The sequence below is a fragment of the Brassica oleracea genome, chromosome C5, assembly GCF_000695525.1.
Source record: "Brassica oleracea var. oleracea cultivar TO1000 chromosome C5, BOL, whole genome shotgun sequence".
Lineage (NCBI taxonomy): Eukaryota > Viridiplantae > Streptophyta > Magnoliopsida > Brassicales > Brassicaceae > Brassica > Brassica oleracea.
Genome location: NC_027752.1, coordinates 23,899,737 through 23,920,899, shown reverse-complemented (window position 1 = coordinate 23,920,899; position 21,163 = coordinate 23,899,737). Strand labels below are relative to the sequence as shown.

Genomic DNA, 21,163 nt, shown 5'->3' with positions numbered 1-21,163 from the left:
CCAAATACCCGAGAAACAAGGTCCTCAATCGTGCAAAAAGAATCTAAAGCCGAGAAACAAGCTCCAAGAACCTCAAAAAAGCGCCTAAAGCCTTCAAAGAAGGTCATTAAACAACAACAAAAATCGATCATCTCTTCACATCCATCTTTTCTTCGTCACATATTCACTTCTCAAGTTGAATGGCTTGAGTGCAAACACCTTGAGAGGCTTCAAGCTGAGAAGATTCAACCAATCACAAAAGGCTGAAAACACATCACAATAAACACATCAGTCATCACACATCATAAACAACAAAACCAAGAACACAAAGAAACAAACCTTTTTCGGATTCTTATGGAACCTGAAGTTATTATTAACAGCACCACATATCCCACAGTGCATGATCTCCTTCAAAAACTTCTCTTTTTTCTTCGATGGTGATTCATTGACTCCTTTCTTTATCTTTTTATCCGCTTTAGTCACCTTCTTACGGCCTGGTTGATCTGGGATCTCAGGTTCAATTATAGATGGTTCCGGTCCTATGGGCCAGATCTGTAATCTCCCATCTCCTGCAACTACAAGTTCTATTTTCCAAGCTCAGCCTATGTTGACAGCCATTAATAGTAGATTCATACGTCTGTTTGGTAGACCGTCTAACTGTACATTCGGAGGCTTTCTCATGCAAACTCTTGAGCATCTTAATGACATACGGTGTGCAAATCCCTTTGTGTCTGGTACAAATGACATCCCTTTTTGCTATATGAACCATCACCAAGCGAGGTATTATCTCCAACATAGGTACAAAGGGCTGGTCTCAGGCTTTACTTTTGGAGTTGTTAAGAGATTCAGTTGAGTTGTTCTCCACGTCTTCACAACAAGGTCCAAGCTTTTAGAATGCCTACACCACTTCTCTGGATTTGCCTTCATCACTTCTTCATAAACATCTTGATCATACCGCTCAATGTCTAAGAGATTTGCTTTGTAATCAGCTTCATTGTAGCTCCAACCAAGGTTCCAAATCTTTGGCTTCATTTCAGGTTACCGTAGATGTGTCTAACACACATCCTATGCTCAATTCGCGGCAGTGTTCTCTTCACAGCTGCAATCAATCCCTTTTGACGATCTGAAACCATAACATAGCCGTCTCCTTCGTCTAGTCCTACATCAGCCTTGATTTTTCTCACAGAACACAACCAAATTGTCTTTGTTCTCTACTTGTACCACAGCCCATGCGATAGGGTAAATGGCATTATCGGCATCACGACCCAAAGCCACTAGCAGCTGCCCTCTCATCCTAGACTTCAAGAAACAACCATCTACTCCAATTTGTGGCCTACACATTTCTTTCCAGTTTCTCCTCGGAATGTCAAAACAGACATAAAATCGGTTAAAAAACGTCTATCGCATCATCATTTCTCAGGCAGTTAAGCTCAAAAGAAGAATTAACATTCGAGCTTCTTATCTCAGAGTAGTAATCCCTCAGTCGTCCAAACTGCTCGTCATACTCTCTTTCAATCTATCTGAGGGCATTGTTCCTAGCATGTTGGTATTGCGGCTTGGTAATACTGAGCTTCCATTTCTCCATAACCAGATCCTCAATCTTCATGGGAATTAAATACTTTGGTTCTTCTATGATCTTGACAACAAACAAGCGAGCTATTTGTGGAACTTTAAGCATCTCACAAGTACCCGTAGGAACACACGTATGATCCTTCTTCAATATCTTCACCTGCCACTTGTTGGGAGACTTTCTTGAGGATGAGTAGTAAATGTGCCAAGACAAACCTTTTCCTTCACATACAAATGTAATCTTTGTCTTGTCATATCGATTTTGCTTGATGTTCTGACCCGTTTTCAGAAAATAGTCGAGCACTGCTTCCTTAAAAGCAATTACACTGATGAACACTTGCCCTACATACAAATCCCCACTGCCTCACCTAATATCATTGCGCTTCTAGATAGTCCTTTGAGTTTCTTCACTCTCTTCATCATCATCTGTCTCTGGATACAAGTTATGCTTCACTGGAGGTTCATCAACAAAATTCAAGGCTTCTTTCTCAATGTTATTGTCGTTACGCTCTCTTCGATCTTCACCATCAGAGTCAACATCAGGAGAATCGGGAGTCCTCGGGTCGAACTCTGTTAAATCATTCCACTTAACATTCACATCAGTCCATGACTCCATTGTCAATTTCTGCAAAACAGAGAGACACAAAATCAATACCAGAGAGAGAGACAGAGAGATAGTACTAGAGAGAGACCGTACAATAACGACATAGAGAGAGAGATAGAGAGAGGGATAGAGAGAGAGAGAGAGAGAGAGAGAGAGAGAGAGAGAGAGAGATTCAACAACAGAGTGAGACAGAGAATTGTCGAAATTACCTGACTGAAGCCAAGCGGAGGAGCAACGACGTGGAGGAGAAAAGACATTCTTCGCGAGAGAGACATGGGATTTTTGTCTTTAGGGTTTCAAATTGGCTTATGTCGGGTCTTGGGTCAAGTTTATTAGATCCAATTGTATTAGGTTGATTCAATCTTGTTTATATTCTCTAATCGGGTAGTTATGGTTTAGTTACGTCAATCATTGGTTAAGTTTAGGGTTTAGGGAACACTAACCAACTTTAAACTGCTATTTATCGGTGTTAGTTCGTCCTTCAAATCTTAGGGGGAAACGGATTTCGAACTTTTATTGTGTGTGAAAATAGGTTGTGATACTTATAAGGTGTGCAATTTGACAGAGGTTGAAAGATTTTGTACATTTGTTACTATCTGATAGTTCTGGTGTGGATACGTCGTTTTCCCTAAAAGAGAAAAAGAAGAATACAAAAATGAGAGAGAAGAAGTTATTATTACCCTTGTTCATGTGTATCAAAGTGAATGAAATACATCACTTTATATAGAGAGAAGATTCGACAAATATGACTGTGAACATTAATGTTTATGGGTTCCACTTCGAAGACAATACATAAATAATTGACTTTTGTAACACCTTATATATTTTATCTTCCTCCTCTCTAAACTCCATCTTATAGAGAGAGGGAGATTCATCATACTTTTTTGGTTTGTAAATTCTCCAATGTATTGGGATTCTGTTTTCAGGTTAGCTGATATAACATTGATTTTATCCATTTTTAGCCATGGTTTATAGGTGTTTTAGGAGTCTTTTTAGTATATTTACAGGTTCATGAGTGTTTTGGAGGACAGTGGTAATTTTGGTGCATTTTGGAGATACAATGAGAGAAACCCGTAGCTGACCATCAAACTAGTCCAAAGGTCGACATTCAAAGACAAACATCGGTCGACGCACATCCTGCGCCGTCGATCGACAGCGAAGCACGCAAGACCCGACTAGGTTTTCAGCCGACTTAAATCCCAAGTCACAACACATTTACAGAATTACCCCTGGCCGCTTTTAACCTAATATTTATGTGATCTGCTATTGTTGTAGGCAAAACACACTTTCTTACTTTCTACTTTTCACAGCAGACAATACTTAGGGTTTTTAGTAGATTTGGAGAGAATATCCATGACTCCTTCAGAGATTTGTATTGGAACTCCAATATTTCTAACTCTATTCTATTTATGCATTTTATTCAGTTTATGCTTATGAATTGCTTTGCTATGTCTGAGTAATTCACTTGCTAGATTTAGGGTTCAAATAGGTTAAGAGGGATTAGCCCAAAATATAGAATTGCTAAGGTGATAAATATCCTTCAAAGAATTGTGGTTAATGCATGTGTTCTAGAATAGCTAACTAGAACCTTGAACTTAGGATTGTGGACAACTACGACGGTAGGTTCTGCACCAGAACTAATTCCTTTGAGCTAGTATTGCTAGAAACAAGCGGAAGCTGATTTAGACAATACTAGTGAACCTATCGATCAACTCGCCAATGCCTGTCTAAGAGAACATCAATCGACGTTCTTACCATAACAACAACATTCGATCCGTATCAACTAACAACAGGTGAGATATTGGAATTAGTCAATACATAAGAATCACATGCGAAAGCTGGAAATATTTACAATAGAAGTCGAGTTCTAGGATTGACAACCTAAGTATTCTATACCTCTATAATCTCAATTACCTGAATAGAAACCCTAGATCTAATGCTTTATAATAATTGTTTACAAAACCTCAAACCAATCGACTGAACAACTGTCTTGTTCGCTTACTTGTAATCAACTGTTTTCATTAGTTACCTAGCTTAATCACAAATTGTTTAGATCTATTGTGTGCTCTAGCTCCTTGTGAATTTGATCCCTAAGTATTACAGTTGAACCTCTTATTTGAGAGAGTAAATCACTCCTTAGGGTAATTTGAGTGATATCAAATTTGGCACCGTTGCCGGGGAGCTTTGATCGCCATTAGATCTTATCTAGTTAGATTTAGTCTAGGTTTTCTACTGTTCAAGAAAACTGATAAAAAATTTCTTATTGAATTCTTTTAGGTGCATGCCCAGCAGTACCATAACCAACAAGGAAAAATCACTATTATTCTCCGACCCTGCACTCTTGGAATGCACGAACCACACAGAAAAGAGATCCACATTGATCGACAACAACATCAGTTTGTCGACTGTCACTTCTCTACAAACGTCGATCGATCCTACCGACCATCGACCGATAGTTGTGAGCTATGGCCGATCGACACTTCTGTCAGAACGTCGATCGACACCCGTTCGCTAGACATGGTTGCGACCCTTATCTTAGTGCGAGCTGAGAATGGAGACTTGCATGACCAGGAGGGTCATCTGCGTAATGCAGCATGTCAGAGGTTAGATGATCAGAGGGCTGTAATTCCTGATCAAGATGCTGATATGCTGCAGCTGCTCAAGCTGTAGATGAGGCTGCTCGACCTAGAACGTTGGCTGACTACAATCGTCCAGATCAATACTATTCGTCCAGATCAATACGCCAACAGATCTGCTATACGTCCTCCAGCTATCCAGAGGAACGATTTCGAGCTGAAGTCCTAATACTTTACACTCGTGGCATAGACACCATACTATGGTCTATCCCACGAGCATCCTATGGACCATCTGGAGCGGTTCGAGAATCTGGTTTCTGCCATTAAAGCCAATGGAGTCCCTAAGGACTATCTCTTTTGCAAGCTCTTCAAGTACTCATTGTCTGGAGAAGCTTCGTGCTGGCTTAAGCAAGTACCACCAAGATCTGTTACATCCTGGGCTGACATCAAGAATGCGTTTCTGCGCAATTTCTTTGATGAGTCACGAGCTGAAGACTTAAGGAGCAAGATTGATACATTCACACATGAGCCTATAGAGTCATTCAGAAGCTCCTGGATCAGATTCAAGTCCTATCAGAGAGACTGCCCACACCATGGATTCAACGAAGTACAACTGCTCAACACTTTCTTCAGAGGCATCGCGTTGGCATATCAGATGGCTCAAAACACTGCTAGTGAAGGAAATTTCAATACTAGGAATCCAGAAGAGGCTGTGAGACTGATTAGGAACTTGGCATCTAGCAATAGCACCAAGAATACTGATTTTAAAAGGAGAAAATCGGCCACCCTAGGAAAGGAGGAGTTGGACGATGTTAAGGCTAAGTTGGGCAGTGTTCACAAGCTTCTCAAGAAGTTATTTAGCTTTGCAGAGGATGTATAAGCTGCAGAAGTCAACAGTGACGGAGATTTGGAGGAGGATGTGAACTTCATCAGCGGTACTGGTTTTCAGAATCAGAGGTCTGGAAATCAGAATAGATACAAAATCTCTTATGGCAATGGACAGAGGAGTAACTTCAACCAGAGTTCACAGTTCCAGAAACCCTACAGCATCAACTTCAACAACAGCAGCAACATAAACTATGGAAATTATTCCTATCAGAATGTACCACCACAGACTCGAGAGAACAAGATAGAAGCAATGATTGATAAAAATTTTGAGGGCCAACAGAAGCTGATGGTGAATGTCAATGGGAAGATAGATTCTGTCTACACTGAGCTGAATGCAAACTTTGAAACTTTGAATACACATGTGAAGAAGTTGGAGACACAAGTGGTTCAGACATGAGACGCTGTTAAGAGGCAAGAGACCTTCATCAAGGGTAAATGAGATGAAGCAATGAAGTACCACATGAATGCCATCATAGAGGATGATTTCTGGCAAGTTGTTAAGGAGGAGAAGCTTTAGGAGGGAGATTTCAAAGTTGAGAGCTCTATGAGTTTTGGAAGTTCACATGGTGTCGACCGACGCCGAGAGGAACATCGACCGATGGAGTCAGATGAACACCGATCGATACCTGCTGTCCAACATCGATCGACGGTTCATACGGAGTCAGTTGCATCATGTGAGACAATGAGAATCATGACCCATGAAGAGTTCATCGCTAAGCACCCTCATCCACCCAAACCCTTTCGTATGAAAGATATCGATCGGCACCATGAGCTAGCCGTCGATCGACAGAGAGGTTTACTGATATTTATTTATTTTTGAGTTTTATAAAATGTTTAAAAAAAAAGTTTTTATTGAGTCAAGAAGGGGATGATGAACTTTTTCAATTTCACTTATTATCTAATCACTCTCTAGAACCACTCTTAGATTTATTGACTGCAGAGTGTATTAGAGATACCAAAGTGGGTCACCTACCAATTATCTACACTTGCTGAGAATGTTTGAAAGAACCAAAGCTTACCTCCAACCTAACTGAGCTTAATCTGCTTGTCTTGAAGCTTGGTATACATTAGATCAGATTCCTCCTGCAAGTCTAGAAGGTAAAAGTCTGTGTATTTCTGATTCCCTTCTCCCTCTCTCTCTTCGGCATCTATAAGTATAAAAAGATTGAAATGATTTTATGCGGTTTAGAGGGGTAGGAGTGTCTCTTGCGACCCCATTATTCTACTCTAATAGAATGATCACACATCGTTGGAAGCGAGGGTAGGAGTGTCTCCTGTGACCCCATTATTCGCCTACACTTTGTCAAAAAAATAAAAGAGAAAAATAAAAGAGAAAATCGAAAAAAAGATGAATAAAGATGGACTGTATCAGTGTATCAGCATCATTGTTCATTGGAATTGAGATTTAGAGAAGAGAGAAAGAGAGAAGAAAGAGATCAGATAAGACTACTTGTGTGTTCAGAAACTTGCTTGAGTAAGAGTCCATGTGTCTTTTGATCGATACTCTCAAGGTAAAGCTGCAATTTTTATATATATATTAAATGAGATCAGTAGAGGGGATAGTCATACAGTATTAGCTAAGTTGATGGTTAGATGGATTTGGTTGCTACGCTAGGATATATGGTATATAAAATATCTCTAAAGTTAGAATTGATTTGATGTGGCTTGCAATATTGTAGAGGTGATGATAGTGAGTTCTTGAATTGTTTGAATCTCTGCTGTTTTCAAACCTCTTTCATAAAGACTGCTCTTTGTTTTGCTTGATGACAAGCAAAAGGGTAAGTCTGGGGGAGTTGATATACCATGGATTTTATTCATTTTTAGCCATAGTATATAAGTGTTTTAGGAACTATTTATTATGTTTTGGAGTCTTTTTAGTATATTTAAAGGTTCGTGAGTGTTTTGAAGGAAAGTGGTGATTTTGGTGCATTTTGGAGATAAAATGAGAAAAACCCGTAGTTGACCATCAAACCAGTCCGAAGGTTGACATTCAGAGACAAAACATCGATCGACGCACATACTGTGCCGCCGATCGACAGCAAAACGCGCAAGACCCGACTAGGTTTTCAGCCGACTTAAATCCCAAGTCACGATATATTTACAGAATAACCCCTGGCCACTTTTAACCTAATTTTTATGTACTCTGCTATTGTTCTAGGCAACACACGCTTTCTTACTTTCTACTTTTCACATCAAACAATACTTAGGGTTTTTAGTAGATTTGGAGAGAAGATTCAAGACTCCTTTAGAGATTTGTATTGGAACTCCAATATTTCTAACTCTATTCTATTTATGCATTTTATTCAGTTTATGCTTATGAATTGTTTTGCTATGTCTCAGTAATTCGCTTGTTAGAATTAGGTTCAAATAGGTTAAGAGAGATTAGCAAGTGACAAAAAAAAAAAGAGAGATTAGCCAAAAATATATAATTGCTAAGGGGATAAATATCCTTCAAAGAATTGTGGTTAATGCATGTGTTCTAGAGTAGCTAACTAGAACCTTGAACTTAGGATTGTGGACAACTACGACGGTAGGTTATGCACCAGAACTAATTCCTTTGAGCTAGTATTGCTAGAAACAAGTGAAAGCTGATTTAGACAATACTAGTGAACCTATCGATCAACTCGCTAACGCCTGTCTAAGATAACATCGATCGATGTTCCTACCATAACATCGATCGATGTTCGATCCGTATCAACAAGCGACAGCTGAGATATTGGACTTAGTCAATACATAAGAATCACATGCGAAAGCTAGATATCTTTACAATAGAAGTCGAGTTCTAGGATTGATAACTATAATCTCAATTACCTGTATAGAAACCCTAGATCTAATGCTTTATAATAACTATTTACAAAACCTCAAACCAATCAACTGAACAACTGCCTTGTTTGGTTACTTGCAATCTACTGTTTTCATTACTTACCTAGCTTAATCACAAACTGTTTAGATCTATTGTGTGTCCTAACTCCTTGTGGATTTGATCCCTAAGTACTACAATTGAACCTCTTATTCGAGAGAGTAAATCACTCCTTAGAATAATTTGAGTGATATCATTAGCGGACTTATCCTTCTGTTTCAGATTAGCCTTTTCGGTCTTTGATCGGGCTTTTGTTTTCTCACGCTCCTTTTGGTTTAACTTAAATCCTAATGGTTTTGAAATCATATGTATTTTCTGGTTCTTGTCTATTCTCTTATTCAGTCAAGTGAGAATTTTACTGTTTTTAGTGTATGGCTGACAGAATGGCTTTGGAGTCAAGTAACTTGTGTGAAGGAAGCCCGTTTTCAAAAAAAAAAAAAAAACTTGTGTGAAGGAGGAATAGATTGTTGAAATTATTTGATTAATATGGGGTTGATTTTAGTAGGGTTGGTGTTTCGGATGAAAACGTCCTATAAAAAATCAGATCGTCAGATTTTCAGTTTCTACTTGTTCTAATCGTTCCAATAATTGCATATTGATTTGCAGAATTTGGATGAAGAAAAGAGATCGCTTGAGTTACACAAAGTTGAATAAATTTCTAGTCTCCCAGAAAAAGGCAAGATTTATCTTGACGAAGGATGAAGTCTTGAAACAGTGAGAGTAGTCGTAGGCCGGAGAAATTAACGATGACAATTTCGGTGTGATGCTCTGCAAGCAACGCATGAAGACCACATGTCTATGTCACTATTGATATATCTCCACATGTGTTAACAAACAAACCTTATCTTTTTAATAGTGTGAGGAATGGACAAAAAAAATGTTGTTGTATTTGGGATTTTTCGTGTACCTCGTTTATCTTTCGATTTTGAGTAAAAGTTCGACAAAAAAAAAAAGATAAAAAGTATATGTTATATACCAAAACATATGTTCTTACAAAATTGTTCACTAACAAATTATTTAATCTATCATGTTCTTTTTTGATGTAAAAGTTACGTGGTTATCATTTTTATATACAAATTATTATTTAACACATTTTATTAGATTTTTTGTAAGCCATGCCTAACTCTTCCAAAACCAATTAGTAAGTATGATATTTGTCTATTTAGGATCTGATTAGCAAAGTCCATGTTCTTGAGTCCTTTCCAAAAAGACATTGTACTAACCAGAGCTGGATATTTTTTTATGTATTAGATATTATTTGTTTAGATTTCTAATGTGATACTTTGATTGCATTCACAACAATCTTTCTCTCAAGTAAAGTACCACACAAACCCTTGACATCCAACCTAGCAAAACTTGACACACATTTTTTTACAGTCATAGTTACCAACAAGTGTTCACCAACTCTTACTAAACCATTAGGGTTATTCAGTTAACCTTTGCAGCACCATTATGACATCACCACCTAATCCTTGCAGCCATCGGAATTATCTAATTAATTTTCTTTATTCTCGTTAGTGAGAAACTTTTGACACAGGTCTCTGGTATCTTTATTTGTAAGGTGACCTTGGCAGCGCTTTTCCCACTACCAAACATCCAAGATCTTTTTGACTTTTCTTTGCCACATACCCCCGCTTCCCAGATGATCATCAACCTCAACTTGAAAAGTATTTTGGTCTTTTTGCATGTTTTTTGTCGTCCCGGCTCTTATACAATTGTCGAGATTTTCAATCTCATGTCTAACTCTTCCAAAATCAATTAGTACGAAACTGTCTATTTTGGGTCTATTTAACAAAACCCGCATATATTTTGTTGTTGCGCTCCTTTTCAAAAGATCTTTTATTAATCAAAATTAAACATTTTTTTATACAATAAACATTATTTGTCAAAATTTTCAATATGGGACTTTGATTGTATTCACGATACTTTTCATTATAAAATTCAATGCTTTTTGTTGATTGCTCTCAACAATCAATAGTTTGATACTAATTGATCTGTATCAGGCATCTAAAACAAGTTAATGTGCTCTTTTAGTTTTTTTTTTTTTTTTGACAGCAAACATTTACAGACTCATGTAAACTCTGTAAACCAAGGTGGTAAATCTGCATCCATGTGCACGACGAAAGACGATTGTTGCCGAGCACTACGTGCCAAGCTATCCGCCCTTTTGTTCTCCGTCCTAGGAACATGAACGATTTCTGAGCTGACAAAACTTTGTCGCAGAAGCTTGATATCTTCCAGGTAGCTTTCAAATGCTGGCCATTCCTCTGGTTCCGAAACCATCTTCACCAGTTGAGAACAATCCGTTGCAAACGTAACCTGAAACTGCCTTAAATTTCGCATACATTCCATTGCCCAAATTAATGCATCCATCTCCGAATGAAGAGGTGAGAGGGATGCCCTTACATTCCGTGCCCCCAATAAGCTATCAAACCCTGGTAACGTACTAAGCCATCCTTGTCCTGAAAATAGATCTTTATCTTTCCAAGAACCGTCCGTGAAGCACCATCTTCCTATAGTCCCTACATCAGGCCTTACCTGTACTTCTTGTACCAACCTATGATTATAAATAACCTGTGCCTCAGCCCACAGTGTTGATTCAACTTCTGCCAGTCGCAGCGTGTCTCTTGGATCAGTGTCAAGGTTACTGAACACTTTGTTGTTACGACCCTTCCAAATATACCATAATATCCATGCAAACTGATGATCCTCCATTTTTGGATTAATTCTCCAAAATAGATGGTCCATATTAGCAAAAAGATGTTTGGATTTGATGGAATCTTGGATAGTGCCCACACTTGACGTGCTGGAGGACATTCAAAAAACACATGGTTTATTGATTCCTCCGGATCCCCGCACCTGGCACAGCAGGTGTCTCCTTGTATCCCTCGTGCTTTTAGATTTTTCGTTACCGCTATACAGCCATACAACAACTGCCATAAAAAGTGCTTTAGATTCGGAGGGCACCTCACCTTCCAACAAAATGCTTTGAGGATATTCACATTAGGGCCATAAAAATCAGGTGGTCTCTCCTTGTCATGATAAATCCTTTCTACCTGATACCCTGATTGTACCGTATATTTTCCATTCTTGGTGAAATGTCATCCATTCCTATCTGCCAACTGATTTCTACTCAACGGTATACTCTCAATTATTTTTGCATCTTGTGGATCCACCAAGTTCCTAATTGCCTGTACATTCCATGTGCGGGATTCTGGATTAATGAGAGAATCCACTGTGAGGTCCGGGTAATTATTATGCAAGTTTTTGTTAGCCGGTCTCGGGCGAGTGGATGGGAGCCAAGGTCATTCCATACTGAAATAGATGACCCTGTTCCAACCCTTTTAATTAGTCCTTTACAAACCAGAGATCTAGCAGAAATAGTACTCCTCCAGCCATATGACGGGGAATATGAGCGAATTGGTTCCAGGGGTGAAGAATTCCTGTAATACCGTCCTTTGAAAACTCGAGAAAAAAGAGAATTTGGCTTCTCGATCAGCCGCCACAACTGCTTCCCAAGCACTGCCGTATTAAAATCAGTCAAATCCTTAAAACCCAACCCACCATTGTCTTTATGGGCACACACTTTATCCCATGATTTCCAATGCATACCTCTTGTATTGCCTCCTGGACTCCACCAAAATTGGGCAACTGCACCTGTGAGCTTCTTCACTGTAGCTTTCGGCAACCGGTACACAGACATCACATGGTTTGGCAAAACCGTAATCACTGATTTAATAATCACCTCCTTTCCACCCTTGGTAAAAAATCGAAAGGTCCATCCATTAACCCTACTATTCAGCCGTTCTTGTACGAAGCCAAACACTTGTACCTTAGAACCTCCTAGGCTTTCGGGCAGGCCTAAATAAGATCTCATTCCACCTAAATTCTGAATTCCCAAGATATCCCTTAATTCTTGACGACTATCTTCATCAATCTTATGTCCAAATTGAATTGAGGATTTCTGGAAATTAATCTGTTGTCCAGAGACAGTCTCATATTCCTTTAGAATCCTGAGTATAGTTTGACACTCTTCCTTGTTTGCCTTACAAAAGAACAAACTATCATCTGCGAATAACAAATGAGAGATTGCGGGGCAAGCTCTTGCCACTTTCATACCGGTTAATTGTTTCATCCGCTCCGCCTTTTTAATATTTGAAATTAACGCCTCCGTACACATGATAAATAAGTAAGGGGATAAAGGATCGCCTTGACGTAATCCCCGCTGGGGAATAATTAGACCTCGTGGCTGTCCATTGAGAAGCACCCTATATTGAACCGAAGAGACACACTCTCGCATTAATTTAATCCAATGAGGATCAAAACCCATTTTTTGAAGGAGAGCCTCAATAAAATTCCACTCTATCCGATCATATGNCAATAGCCTTTGATTCATCTGAGGAGAAATTGATGATCCTATCTCCTCCAGGAAACTATCAAATTCCGTAGGATTAGTGGAATTAAACAAACCATCAAAATAATCTACCGCCACCTTCTCAACACCGTTTTCATCTGTGATCCAATTACCCGCTTCATCATGGAGACCCACTATTTTATTTCTAATCTGCCTTTGCTTTGTCAGAGCATGATAAAACTTGGTATTCAGATTCCCGAATGAGGACCACATATTTCGGTTCTTCTGATGCCAATACTCCTCCTCATCCTTGTAGGCCTCCTGTAATTTCCTGGAAATCTCAAGAATATCCTCTTGGGTTCTATTGTTATCTGTTTGTACATCTTCCAAAGCTTGTTGGAGATTCTGAATTTTTTCCTTCCCATAAGGTTGATTGTCTTTCCGCCATGAAGATATTTCATGTCGACAATTATTTATTTTAGTAATAAAATCCCCTGGTTGGCCCTCCTGATTTTCTGTCCAACCTGACACAATTGATTCCATAAGCCCCTCCTGACCTATCCACCGCTTATCAAACCTGAATTGACCTCTTCTTTTTCTTAATAATTTATCTTCCAGAAAGGCAATCACCGGTCGATGATCCGATCCCACCATCCTCAAATATTCTGTATAAGAAAATGAAAAGAGTGTATGCCATTCCTCATTAGCCAAAGCTCTATCCAGTCGACATCTAACCGTTACAGCTCCTTTTCCTTTACCTCTCCGTCCCTGCCATGACATTTTATTACCACGAGCCGAAAATTCTAATAGTCCACTATTCCTTATCATATTGTTGAAAGGAATAAAGGACGTCGCACATCTTAGAGATCCCCCATCTTTTTTGTGATTCCCGGTAATTTCGTTTAGATCTCCTATAATAAACCAGGGCTCCGATCGAGCTAAACCATATCGGGTTAACCTTTCCCATACATGTTCTCTTAAACTTTGATCCGGCTCTCCATATACAAAAGTAAGGAATACTTGTTTCCCTTTGGCCACCGCCTCGACATCTATCATTCTATTGCTAGAATATAATATTTTAACTTGATATTCATTATTATAAAAAAGGGCTAAACCGCCACTTCTCCCAATTGGATCTACCGTAATAAGAATATCATAACCAAAATGCGATTGAAACCCTTGTACGAATCCAAACTCTTGTTTCGTTTCTGATAAAAACAAAAAGTCTGGTTTATGTTTATGACATGTTTCCCTAAGATAACTTATTGTCCAATGACTTCCAAGACCTCTGCAATTCCAACTTAATATTTTCATATATAAACCTGCTTGTATTGCTCTACCGAGCCGGAAAATTGGGGTGTGATGATACCCAGCAATCTTAGAATCTCAAGGTTCCTAAAACCAGTAAAATCACAATCAGTCCTGTGAGAGGTAAGATCAATCCCATGAGGAACACCATTACACCATTGAAAACCATTATTCCTTTTTCCAATCATCATAATACGTACATACGAAATGCCTATCAAACCATTATACGTACTATCTCGAAACCCAAATTTATGGTTAGCTCTCACTTGTACCCCATCTCTTAAACTGTTTCCTCTATCCAAAAAAATCAGTAACATAGCATACATTGATCTCTCCTCTGATAAGGGGACTCGAGATAAACTCAAATAATGAAACACCGTAGCTCTTACGCAAACTCTCTCATCGTACAGCATCACCAATGAAACAAACCTGATGACCTTCATGGCTCCATATATTCTCTGCACTTGGTTTAATGAGACCAAGCCAAGAGTATGCCCAAACGTGAAGAGACCAATAAAGTCGATCCCAAGCGTCAATGAGAACCAAATCAACCACATAATTCCAGACTTTTCACCCGTACCCCAACCCTTGGCCAAAGACCAACATAGAACTGTAAAAAAGAATATAAACCAATAACTAAAGATTTTTTTCCAGATGATGAACCCATAGCAATAACCTAAACAAAATCTTTTATTCCAATACTTAACCTTTCGTGGAAACTTAGCCCACTTGAATTGAACAACCAGAAACAAAGAGAATATGAAAATAAAACCAAGTGTGCTCAAAGATCTTATTAAAACAATAGAGACCGCAAAAACAAAGAGCACCCATCGCTTAGCTGTTGTACGTTTGCGAGGAGAGATGAAGGGGTGGACAAACCTCTTCTTTGTGTTTCCTCCTACAGTTGCAGAAAACAATTGCTTACTTGCACCAGCTCTCTTTTCCATATTCATTAACCCAATAAATCTTTCCCAAGCTTCCTTATCAAACATATGCAACATCCATGTTTGCCAATCAAGAAGAGCAGATCGTATCCTATTTCCCCGAATCACATTATCAATTGACAAAGATCTCATTTTGATGATAACGAAGATCATGCCACGATAGTGTTGTGATTGATCCTCTGGATTCTGTATCCGTTTCGAATATCCTATTGATGTTCTAGTCCTTCTGATCCTGATCTTGTCTCTGGCCCACAGAGTCTTTCGCGAATCCAAAAGAATCCTATTTGCCCAATTTCTTCTTCGATTCCATATCTTCCCGATCTTGTCATTGTGATAGAGTTTTGCTCGCCTCCGAATCTTCCTCTGATTACCCGGATCCCATCGTCGAAAAAACATGAGACCCTAGTTCGCCATAGCCATCGCTTTTAATGTGCTCTTTTAGTTCATTCGAAAATATAAACACATGGTCCTACTAAAATAATAAATTAACTAATTTAAGATCTGTGCCTTTCGCGGGATGAATAGTATATATACATTATTTTATGTATTATATATTTTTTATATATTATGAAATAATAAATATATATTAAATATTAAAAATTCAGTAATTATTGCGTATATTATCAAATTGATGATAACATATAAATAAATTTTATTAATCCAAACAAACACTTTTTATATTATATGATCTATAATTAAATTTAAACGATATTAATATTGATATATAGTATATTTTTAATATTAATATTTATTAAATATTTTTTTTACTCATATTATTTTTTGATCATTTGTATCTTCTTATAACAAAAATTTTGAATCAGTGATGACAAAATTTTTCATTGTGTGATGTTTAATTGTTTTGTAATTTATAATTTTTAAAAAAAGTCAATGCAAAATTTAAAATTTAACTATTAAGTTGTCAATATTTGTTCAAAAATTTTATCAAAAAAATCTTCAGAATTAAAATATTTATGTATTTTATATTTTATATTGTATATAGTAAATTTAAACGATATTAATATATACATATATATATATATATATTTTAATCTTAATTCTTTTTAAATGAGTCTTCATACTTATATGATTTTGTAATCATTTGTATCTTGTCATAACAAAAAATTTAAACCATGGTTCACAAAAATTTTAATGTAAAAATTTTAACAGTTTTAGTAATTTATAGTCATTTTAAAAAATTCAAAGTATAACATCTACAGAAAATCTAACTTTATATTATATGGTTAATATGGTTGTTTAATTTATTTTAATAAGTTAAAATTGAAAAATGATAGAGGATACACTAATTTTTATCAAATCTTTATTATCCAAAATCATTAAGTGTCGTATATACTTTATCAACATTAGGTAATTTTGTAATTTTTATTTATGGAAAGAATGAAGAAGATTAATAATTAATTTATGCTTAATTTAATAAAAAGATTATTATATATTTATATGGATAAACCTATTTCTTTAGAGATTCTAAGAATCACACATGGCTACCTCAATTGTTGTAATGTTTCTCTTTTAATATATAGGGGATATCTTGTCATGACAAAATTTTAAACCATGGTTCACGGAATTTTTAATGTGATAATTTTAACAGTTTTAGTAATCTATAGTCGTTTTAAAAAATTCAAAGTATAACATATACAGAAAATCTAACTTTATATTATATGATTAATGTGCTTGTTTAATATATTTTAATAAGTTAAAATTGAAAAAATGATAGAGAATACACTAATTTTTATCAAATCTTTATTATCCAAAATCATTAATTGTTGTATATATTTTATCCACATTAGGCAATTCCGTAATTTTTATTTATGGAAAGAATGAAGAACAATAGTAGTTAATTTATGCTTAGTTTAATAAAAAACTTAGGATTTTTAACGTTAAAACCCCTCAACTAAGTTTGTTTTGGATAAAAACCCTCAAACTAAGTATTTAACGAAAAAACCCTCAAACTAATTTTATTTAATGAATTAAACCCTATTAGGTCATAATTATCATTACTAGCGGTAGATCTTTTGTTTAGAGGTTTCTACATTAAGTAAACATAGTTGAGGGGTTTTACCATTAAAATAAATAAAAAATAAAAAAAAATCAAAATTTTATAATATTATCTAAAAGTTAGTAACTTAAATTTTCAAAATTAGCATTTTTAACTTTATTTTAAAATATATGAGTTTGATTTGTTTTTAACATAAACATTATATATGTATAAATTAAAAATGTAAAAACCCAGAAAATATAATAAAAATTATCTACGTATTTATTATTACATTTTTATTAGAAAAGATATAATTTTTTTTATTTTTTATTATTTTTTCTTATTTTTTACATTTTAATATTTTAGTAATTTTATTACAGGTAAATATTTAGATGATTTTTATTATATTTTTGGGTTTTCTACATTTTTAATTTATACATATATAACGTTAATGTTAAAAACACATCAAATTCATATATTTACAAAAAAAAATTAAAAATGCTAATTTTGAAAATTTAAGTAACTAATTTTTAGATAATATTATAAAATTTTGATTTTTTTTTTTTAGATTTTTAATAGTAAAACCCTCGACTATGTTTACTTAATGTAGAAACTCCTAAACTAAAGATTTACCGGTAGTAATGGTAATTATGACCTGGTAGGGTTTAATTCATTAAATAAAGTTAGTTTGAGGGTTTTTTCGTTAAATACTTAGTTTGTGGGTTTTTACCCAAAACAAACTTAGTTGAGGGGTTTTAAAGTTAAAAATCCAAAAACTTATTATATATTTAGATGCACCAATTTATTTCTCTAGAGATTCTAAGAATCATTGTGGTGATGACACATGACTACCTCAAATGTTGTAATGTTTCTCTTTTAATATATATACTAGGTTAAGATTCGCGCCTTGCGCGAAATGAACATTATATATATAAATTATTTATGTATTATATGTTTTACATATTATGAAATAATAAATATATATTGAATAATTAAAGGTCAGTAACTATTGCATATATAACTAAATTAGTGCGAACATATAAATCAATTTTATTAATCCAAACAATATTTTTTTCTATTTGATAAGATATGTAATTAAATTTAAATGATGTAACATACATAGTATATTTTTAATATTAATGTCTATTAAATGATACTTTCTACTCATATGGTCTTTTTGATCATTTGTATCTTTTATAACAAAAACTTTAAATTATTGATAACAAAATTTTCATTATGAGATTAATATTTTTAGTAATTTATAATTTTTAAAAAAATAAGTTGTCAATGTTCGTTCACAGCTTTTATCAAAAAAACTGTTCAAAGTAAATTTCAAAATTAAAATTTTTATGTATTTTATATGATTTATAGTTTAATTTAAAACTATATGTATATTATTAATTAATTAAATTAGAATTTTTACTTATATGATTTTGTAATCATTTGTTTTTTGTCATAACAATTTTATACCATGGATCAAAAAATTAATAATTTATAGTCGTTTTTAAAAATTCAAATTATAACATATACAGAAAAATCTAAGTTTTTATTATATGGTTATTGTTGTTGTTTAATTTATTTTAATAGTTTAAAATTAAACAAATATGATAGAAGATACACTAATTTTATCAAATCTTTATTATTCAAAATTATTAATTGTCATATATACTTTAGCCACATTATGCAATTCCGTAACTTTTATTTAAGGAAATAATAAAGAACATTAATAATGAATTTATAGTTAGTTTAATAAAAAACTTATTATATAATTAGATGGACCAACTTATTTCTTTATTGATTCTAAGAATCATCCTAGTGATGACATGTGACTACAAAAAGAAGTTATAATGTTTCTCAATTAATATATAGGGGATGAGATATCTTGTCATAACAAAATTATAAACCATGGTTCACGAAAAATTTGATTTGAGAATTTTAACAGTTTTATTAATTTATAGTCGTTTTTAAAATTCAAAGTATAACATATAAGGATAATCTAACTTTATATTATATGATTAATGTGGTTGTTTAATTTATTTTAATAAGTTTTTTTAACACTGAAAATAACCATAACATCTTGTGTTTTGGATCCATAAGCGGATAGCATAAAGAAAACCAGCACCAAAGCAGAAAAGAGACAAATATAAAGGATGCCACTAGGCATCAGAAAGAGAAAAGTAGGGGAAGATTGATGACAGAACCATAGAGTTCAGCTGCTGCACACTCTCGGTAATAACCAAAGTCTTGATCTTATTGGCTTTGACCTTCAAGTATGAGCATGGATTGGAACCAAGCCGGGCCTTGAGAGGCAATGTAAGACTGGTACCTGCGCCCTGTTGTAACCGACTTCGCAATCAGGTTCGCAGCCTCATTGCGTTCCTCCACAACATGGTCCAGTCTCCAGAACTCAATATGTTCCAGCTGGGCGTTTATCTGGACAACGATCCAGTTGAGGTCTGGGGAAGGTCTTGGAGATAACAAAACTTCTCTTATCTCTCCAGCAGAAGCTTCAAAGATAATGTTATTCTGCCTCATGTTTTTCATGCTCTCAACTGCCCAGAATAATGCTCTTAAGCTAGCTTCATGTTTGGACCTTACTGCCGAGAACGATCTCCTGCTATGTGAGATAGTATTGCCTTGTGAGTCTCTGAGGATCGATGACACACCACATTTGCTTTGCGCATTGATCCAGGAGGTGCCCAAGTTGCATTTGAAAGCACCCACTGGCGGTTTACTCCAAGCTTTGGCACTTGAAATTTGTTATGTTTCAGCCTGGGGAGAGTTAGCTGCGATCCAAATCTCTGCTTCATCAAAGGCCAAAGTAACTATTTGCCTCGGCGGTACTACAGTGGCTTTGAAAGTGTGAGAGTTTCTAGCCTTCCATATCTGCCATAGGAGCCAAGGTATAGCCTGACGGATCTTCTGCTCTAGTCTGTTGTTGTTCATGACAGAGATGAGGTGGAACATATTCAGAAATACTGAGTTCCTTGAAAATCTTGCAGGAGGGAGAGGGACATTTGACAGTTCCCAAGTCTGACGAGCTTTATCACAGTGGAACAGTAGATGGCATATGGACTCGCTAGCAGCATCACAGCCGAGGCAGGTAGCATCAATTGGGATTCCTCGGGTTTGGAGCCTTTCTTTAACTGCTAGAGCAACAGTTAAAGACCTCCATATGAAATGTTTGATCTTGGGAGGAGATTTGACTTTCCATATGCTACTCCATAATTTTTTCTCAATGGGTGGCAAAGATAGATTATTCTGACTCTGGAATTCCAGCAAGGCGTCTGTGAACTGAAAACCACTGCGGGTGCTATAAGTACCGTCCTTTGTGAAACTCCATCTGATAGAGTCCTCTTTAGACAAATCTGATTTCATGAGCATGATACGCTCAGCATCCTCCGGAGAAAAGGTATCAAAGACCAAGTCTCTGTTCCAATTTGTAGTACCGTTAAGAAGTAAGTCAGATACCTTCAGCGCCAAGTTAACGTCACTATAAGCACGGTACATAGGAGGACGCGGAACAACATCAACGATCCAGTTCTCCGCCCATACATTTGATTGGGTTCCATTGCCAATGTGTCTACACAGACCTTTCTTCAATAATTCCCGACCATGAATGATGCTGCGCCAAGCAAAAGAGGGTCTTGTACCCGTACCGCAGTCAAGGAAAGAGCTTCTAGCGAAATACCTTCCCTGTAGAACCCTTGCCACCAGGGACTCAGGTCGACTCCATATCCTCCAGGATTGCTTGCCAAGCAAGGCTTGGTTGAATCGACCAATATCATGAAAGCCCATCCCTCCTTGATCTTTTGGCTTGCAAAGCCGTTGCCAAGCGACCCAAGGTATCTTCCTCTTCTTGTCCCCACTACTCCACTATGGTACTTGTGAGTCTAGCACATAGATCCTTAGGGAGTTGGAAAACAGACATTGCATATATATGAAGAGCAAGAGCAACATATTTGATTAGTACTTCCTTGGCGCCCATAGATAACGTCTTTGTGTACCATCCCTGTAACTTTCCTTCCAACTTCTCCTTAATGAAGTTGAGTAAGTCTTTCTTAGAACCTTTAAAGCATTCTGGTAAC

The 21,163-nt window shown here is 36.1% G+C and overlaps 1 protein-coding gene across 1 annotated transcript; it reads right to left on the bottom strand.

Moving 5' to 3' along the window:
- Nucleotides 1–14,405: 14,405 nt before the first annotated feature.
- On the bottom strand, nucleotides 14,406–15,510 carry LOC106293862. The gene is made up of 2 exons (XM_013729497.1): nucleotides 15,018–15,510; nucleotides 14,406–14,748 (listed from the first exon to the last, which is right to left on the bottom strand). Exons 1-2 carry the CDS (start codon nucleotides 15,476–15,478, stop codon nucleotides 14,709–14,711), a joined length of 501 nt encoding a protein of 166 aa, XP_013584951.1. The 5' UTR covers nucleotides 15,479–15,510; the 3' UTR covers nucleotides 14,406–14,708.
- Nucleotides 15,511–21,163: the final 5,653 nt, after the last annotated feature.

What these genes read in the sequence shown, in the direction of transcription:
- LOC106293862 (XM_013729497.1), bottom strand. Translation starts at nt 15,478, where the DNA reads ATGTTTTTTCGACGATGGGATCCGGGTAATCAGAGGAAGATTCGGAGG. An exon ending in GGAGGAAACACAAAGAAGAG is followed by an intron (nt 14,749 to 15,017) that starts GTTTGTCCACCC and finishes TCTTTTTTACAG; the next exon opens with TTCTATGTTGGTCTTTGGCC.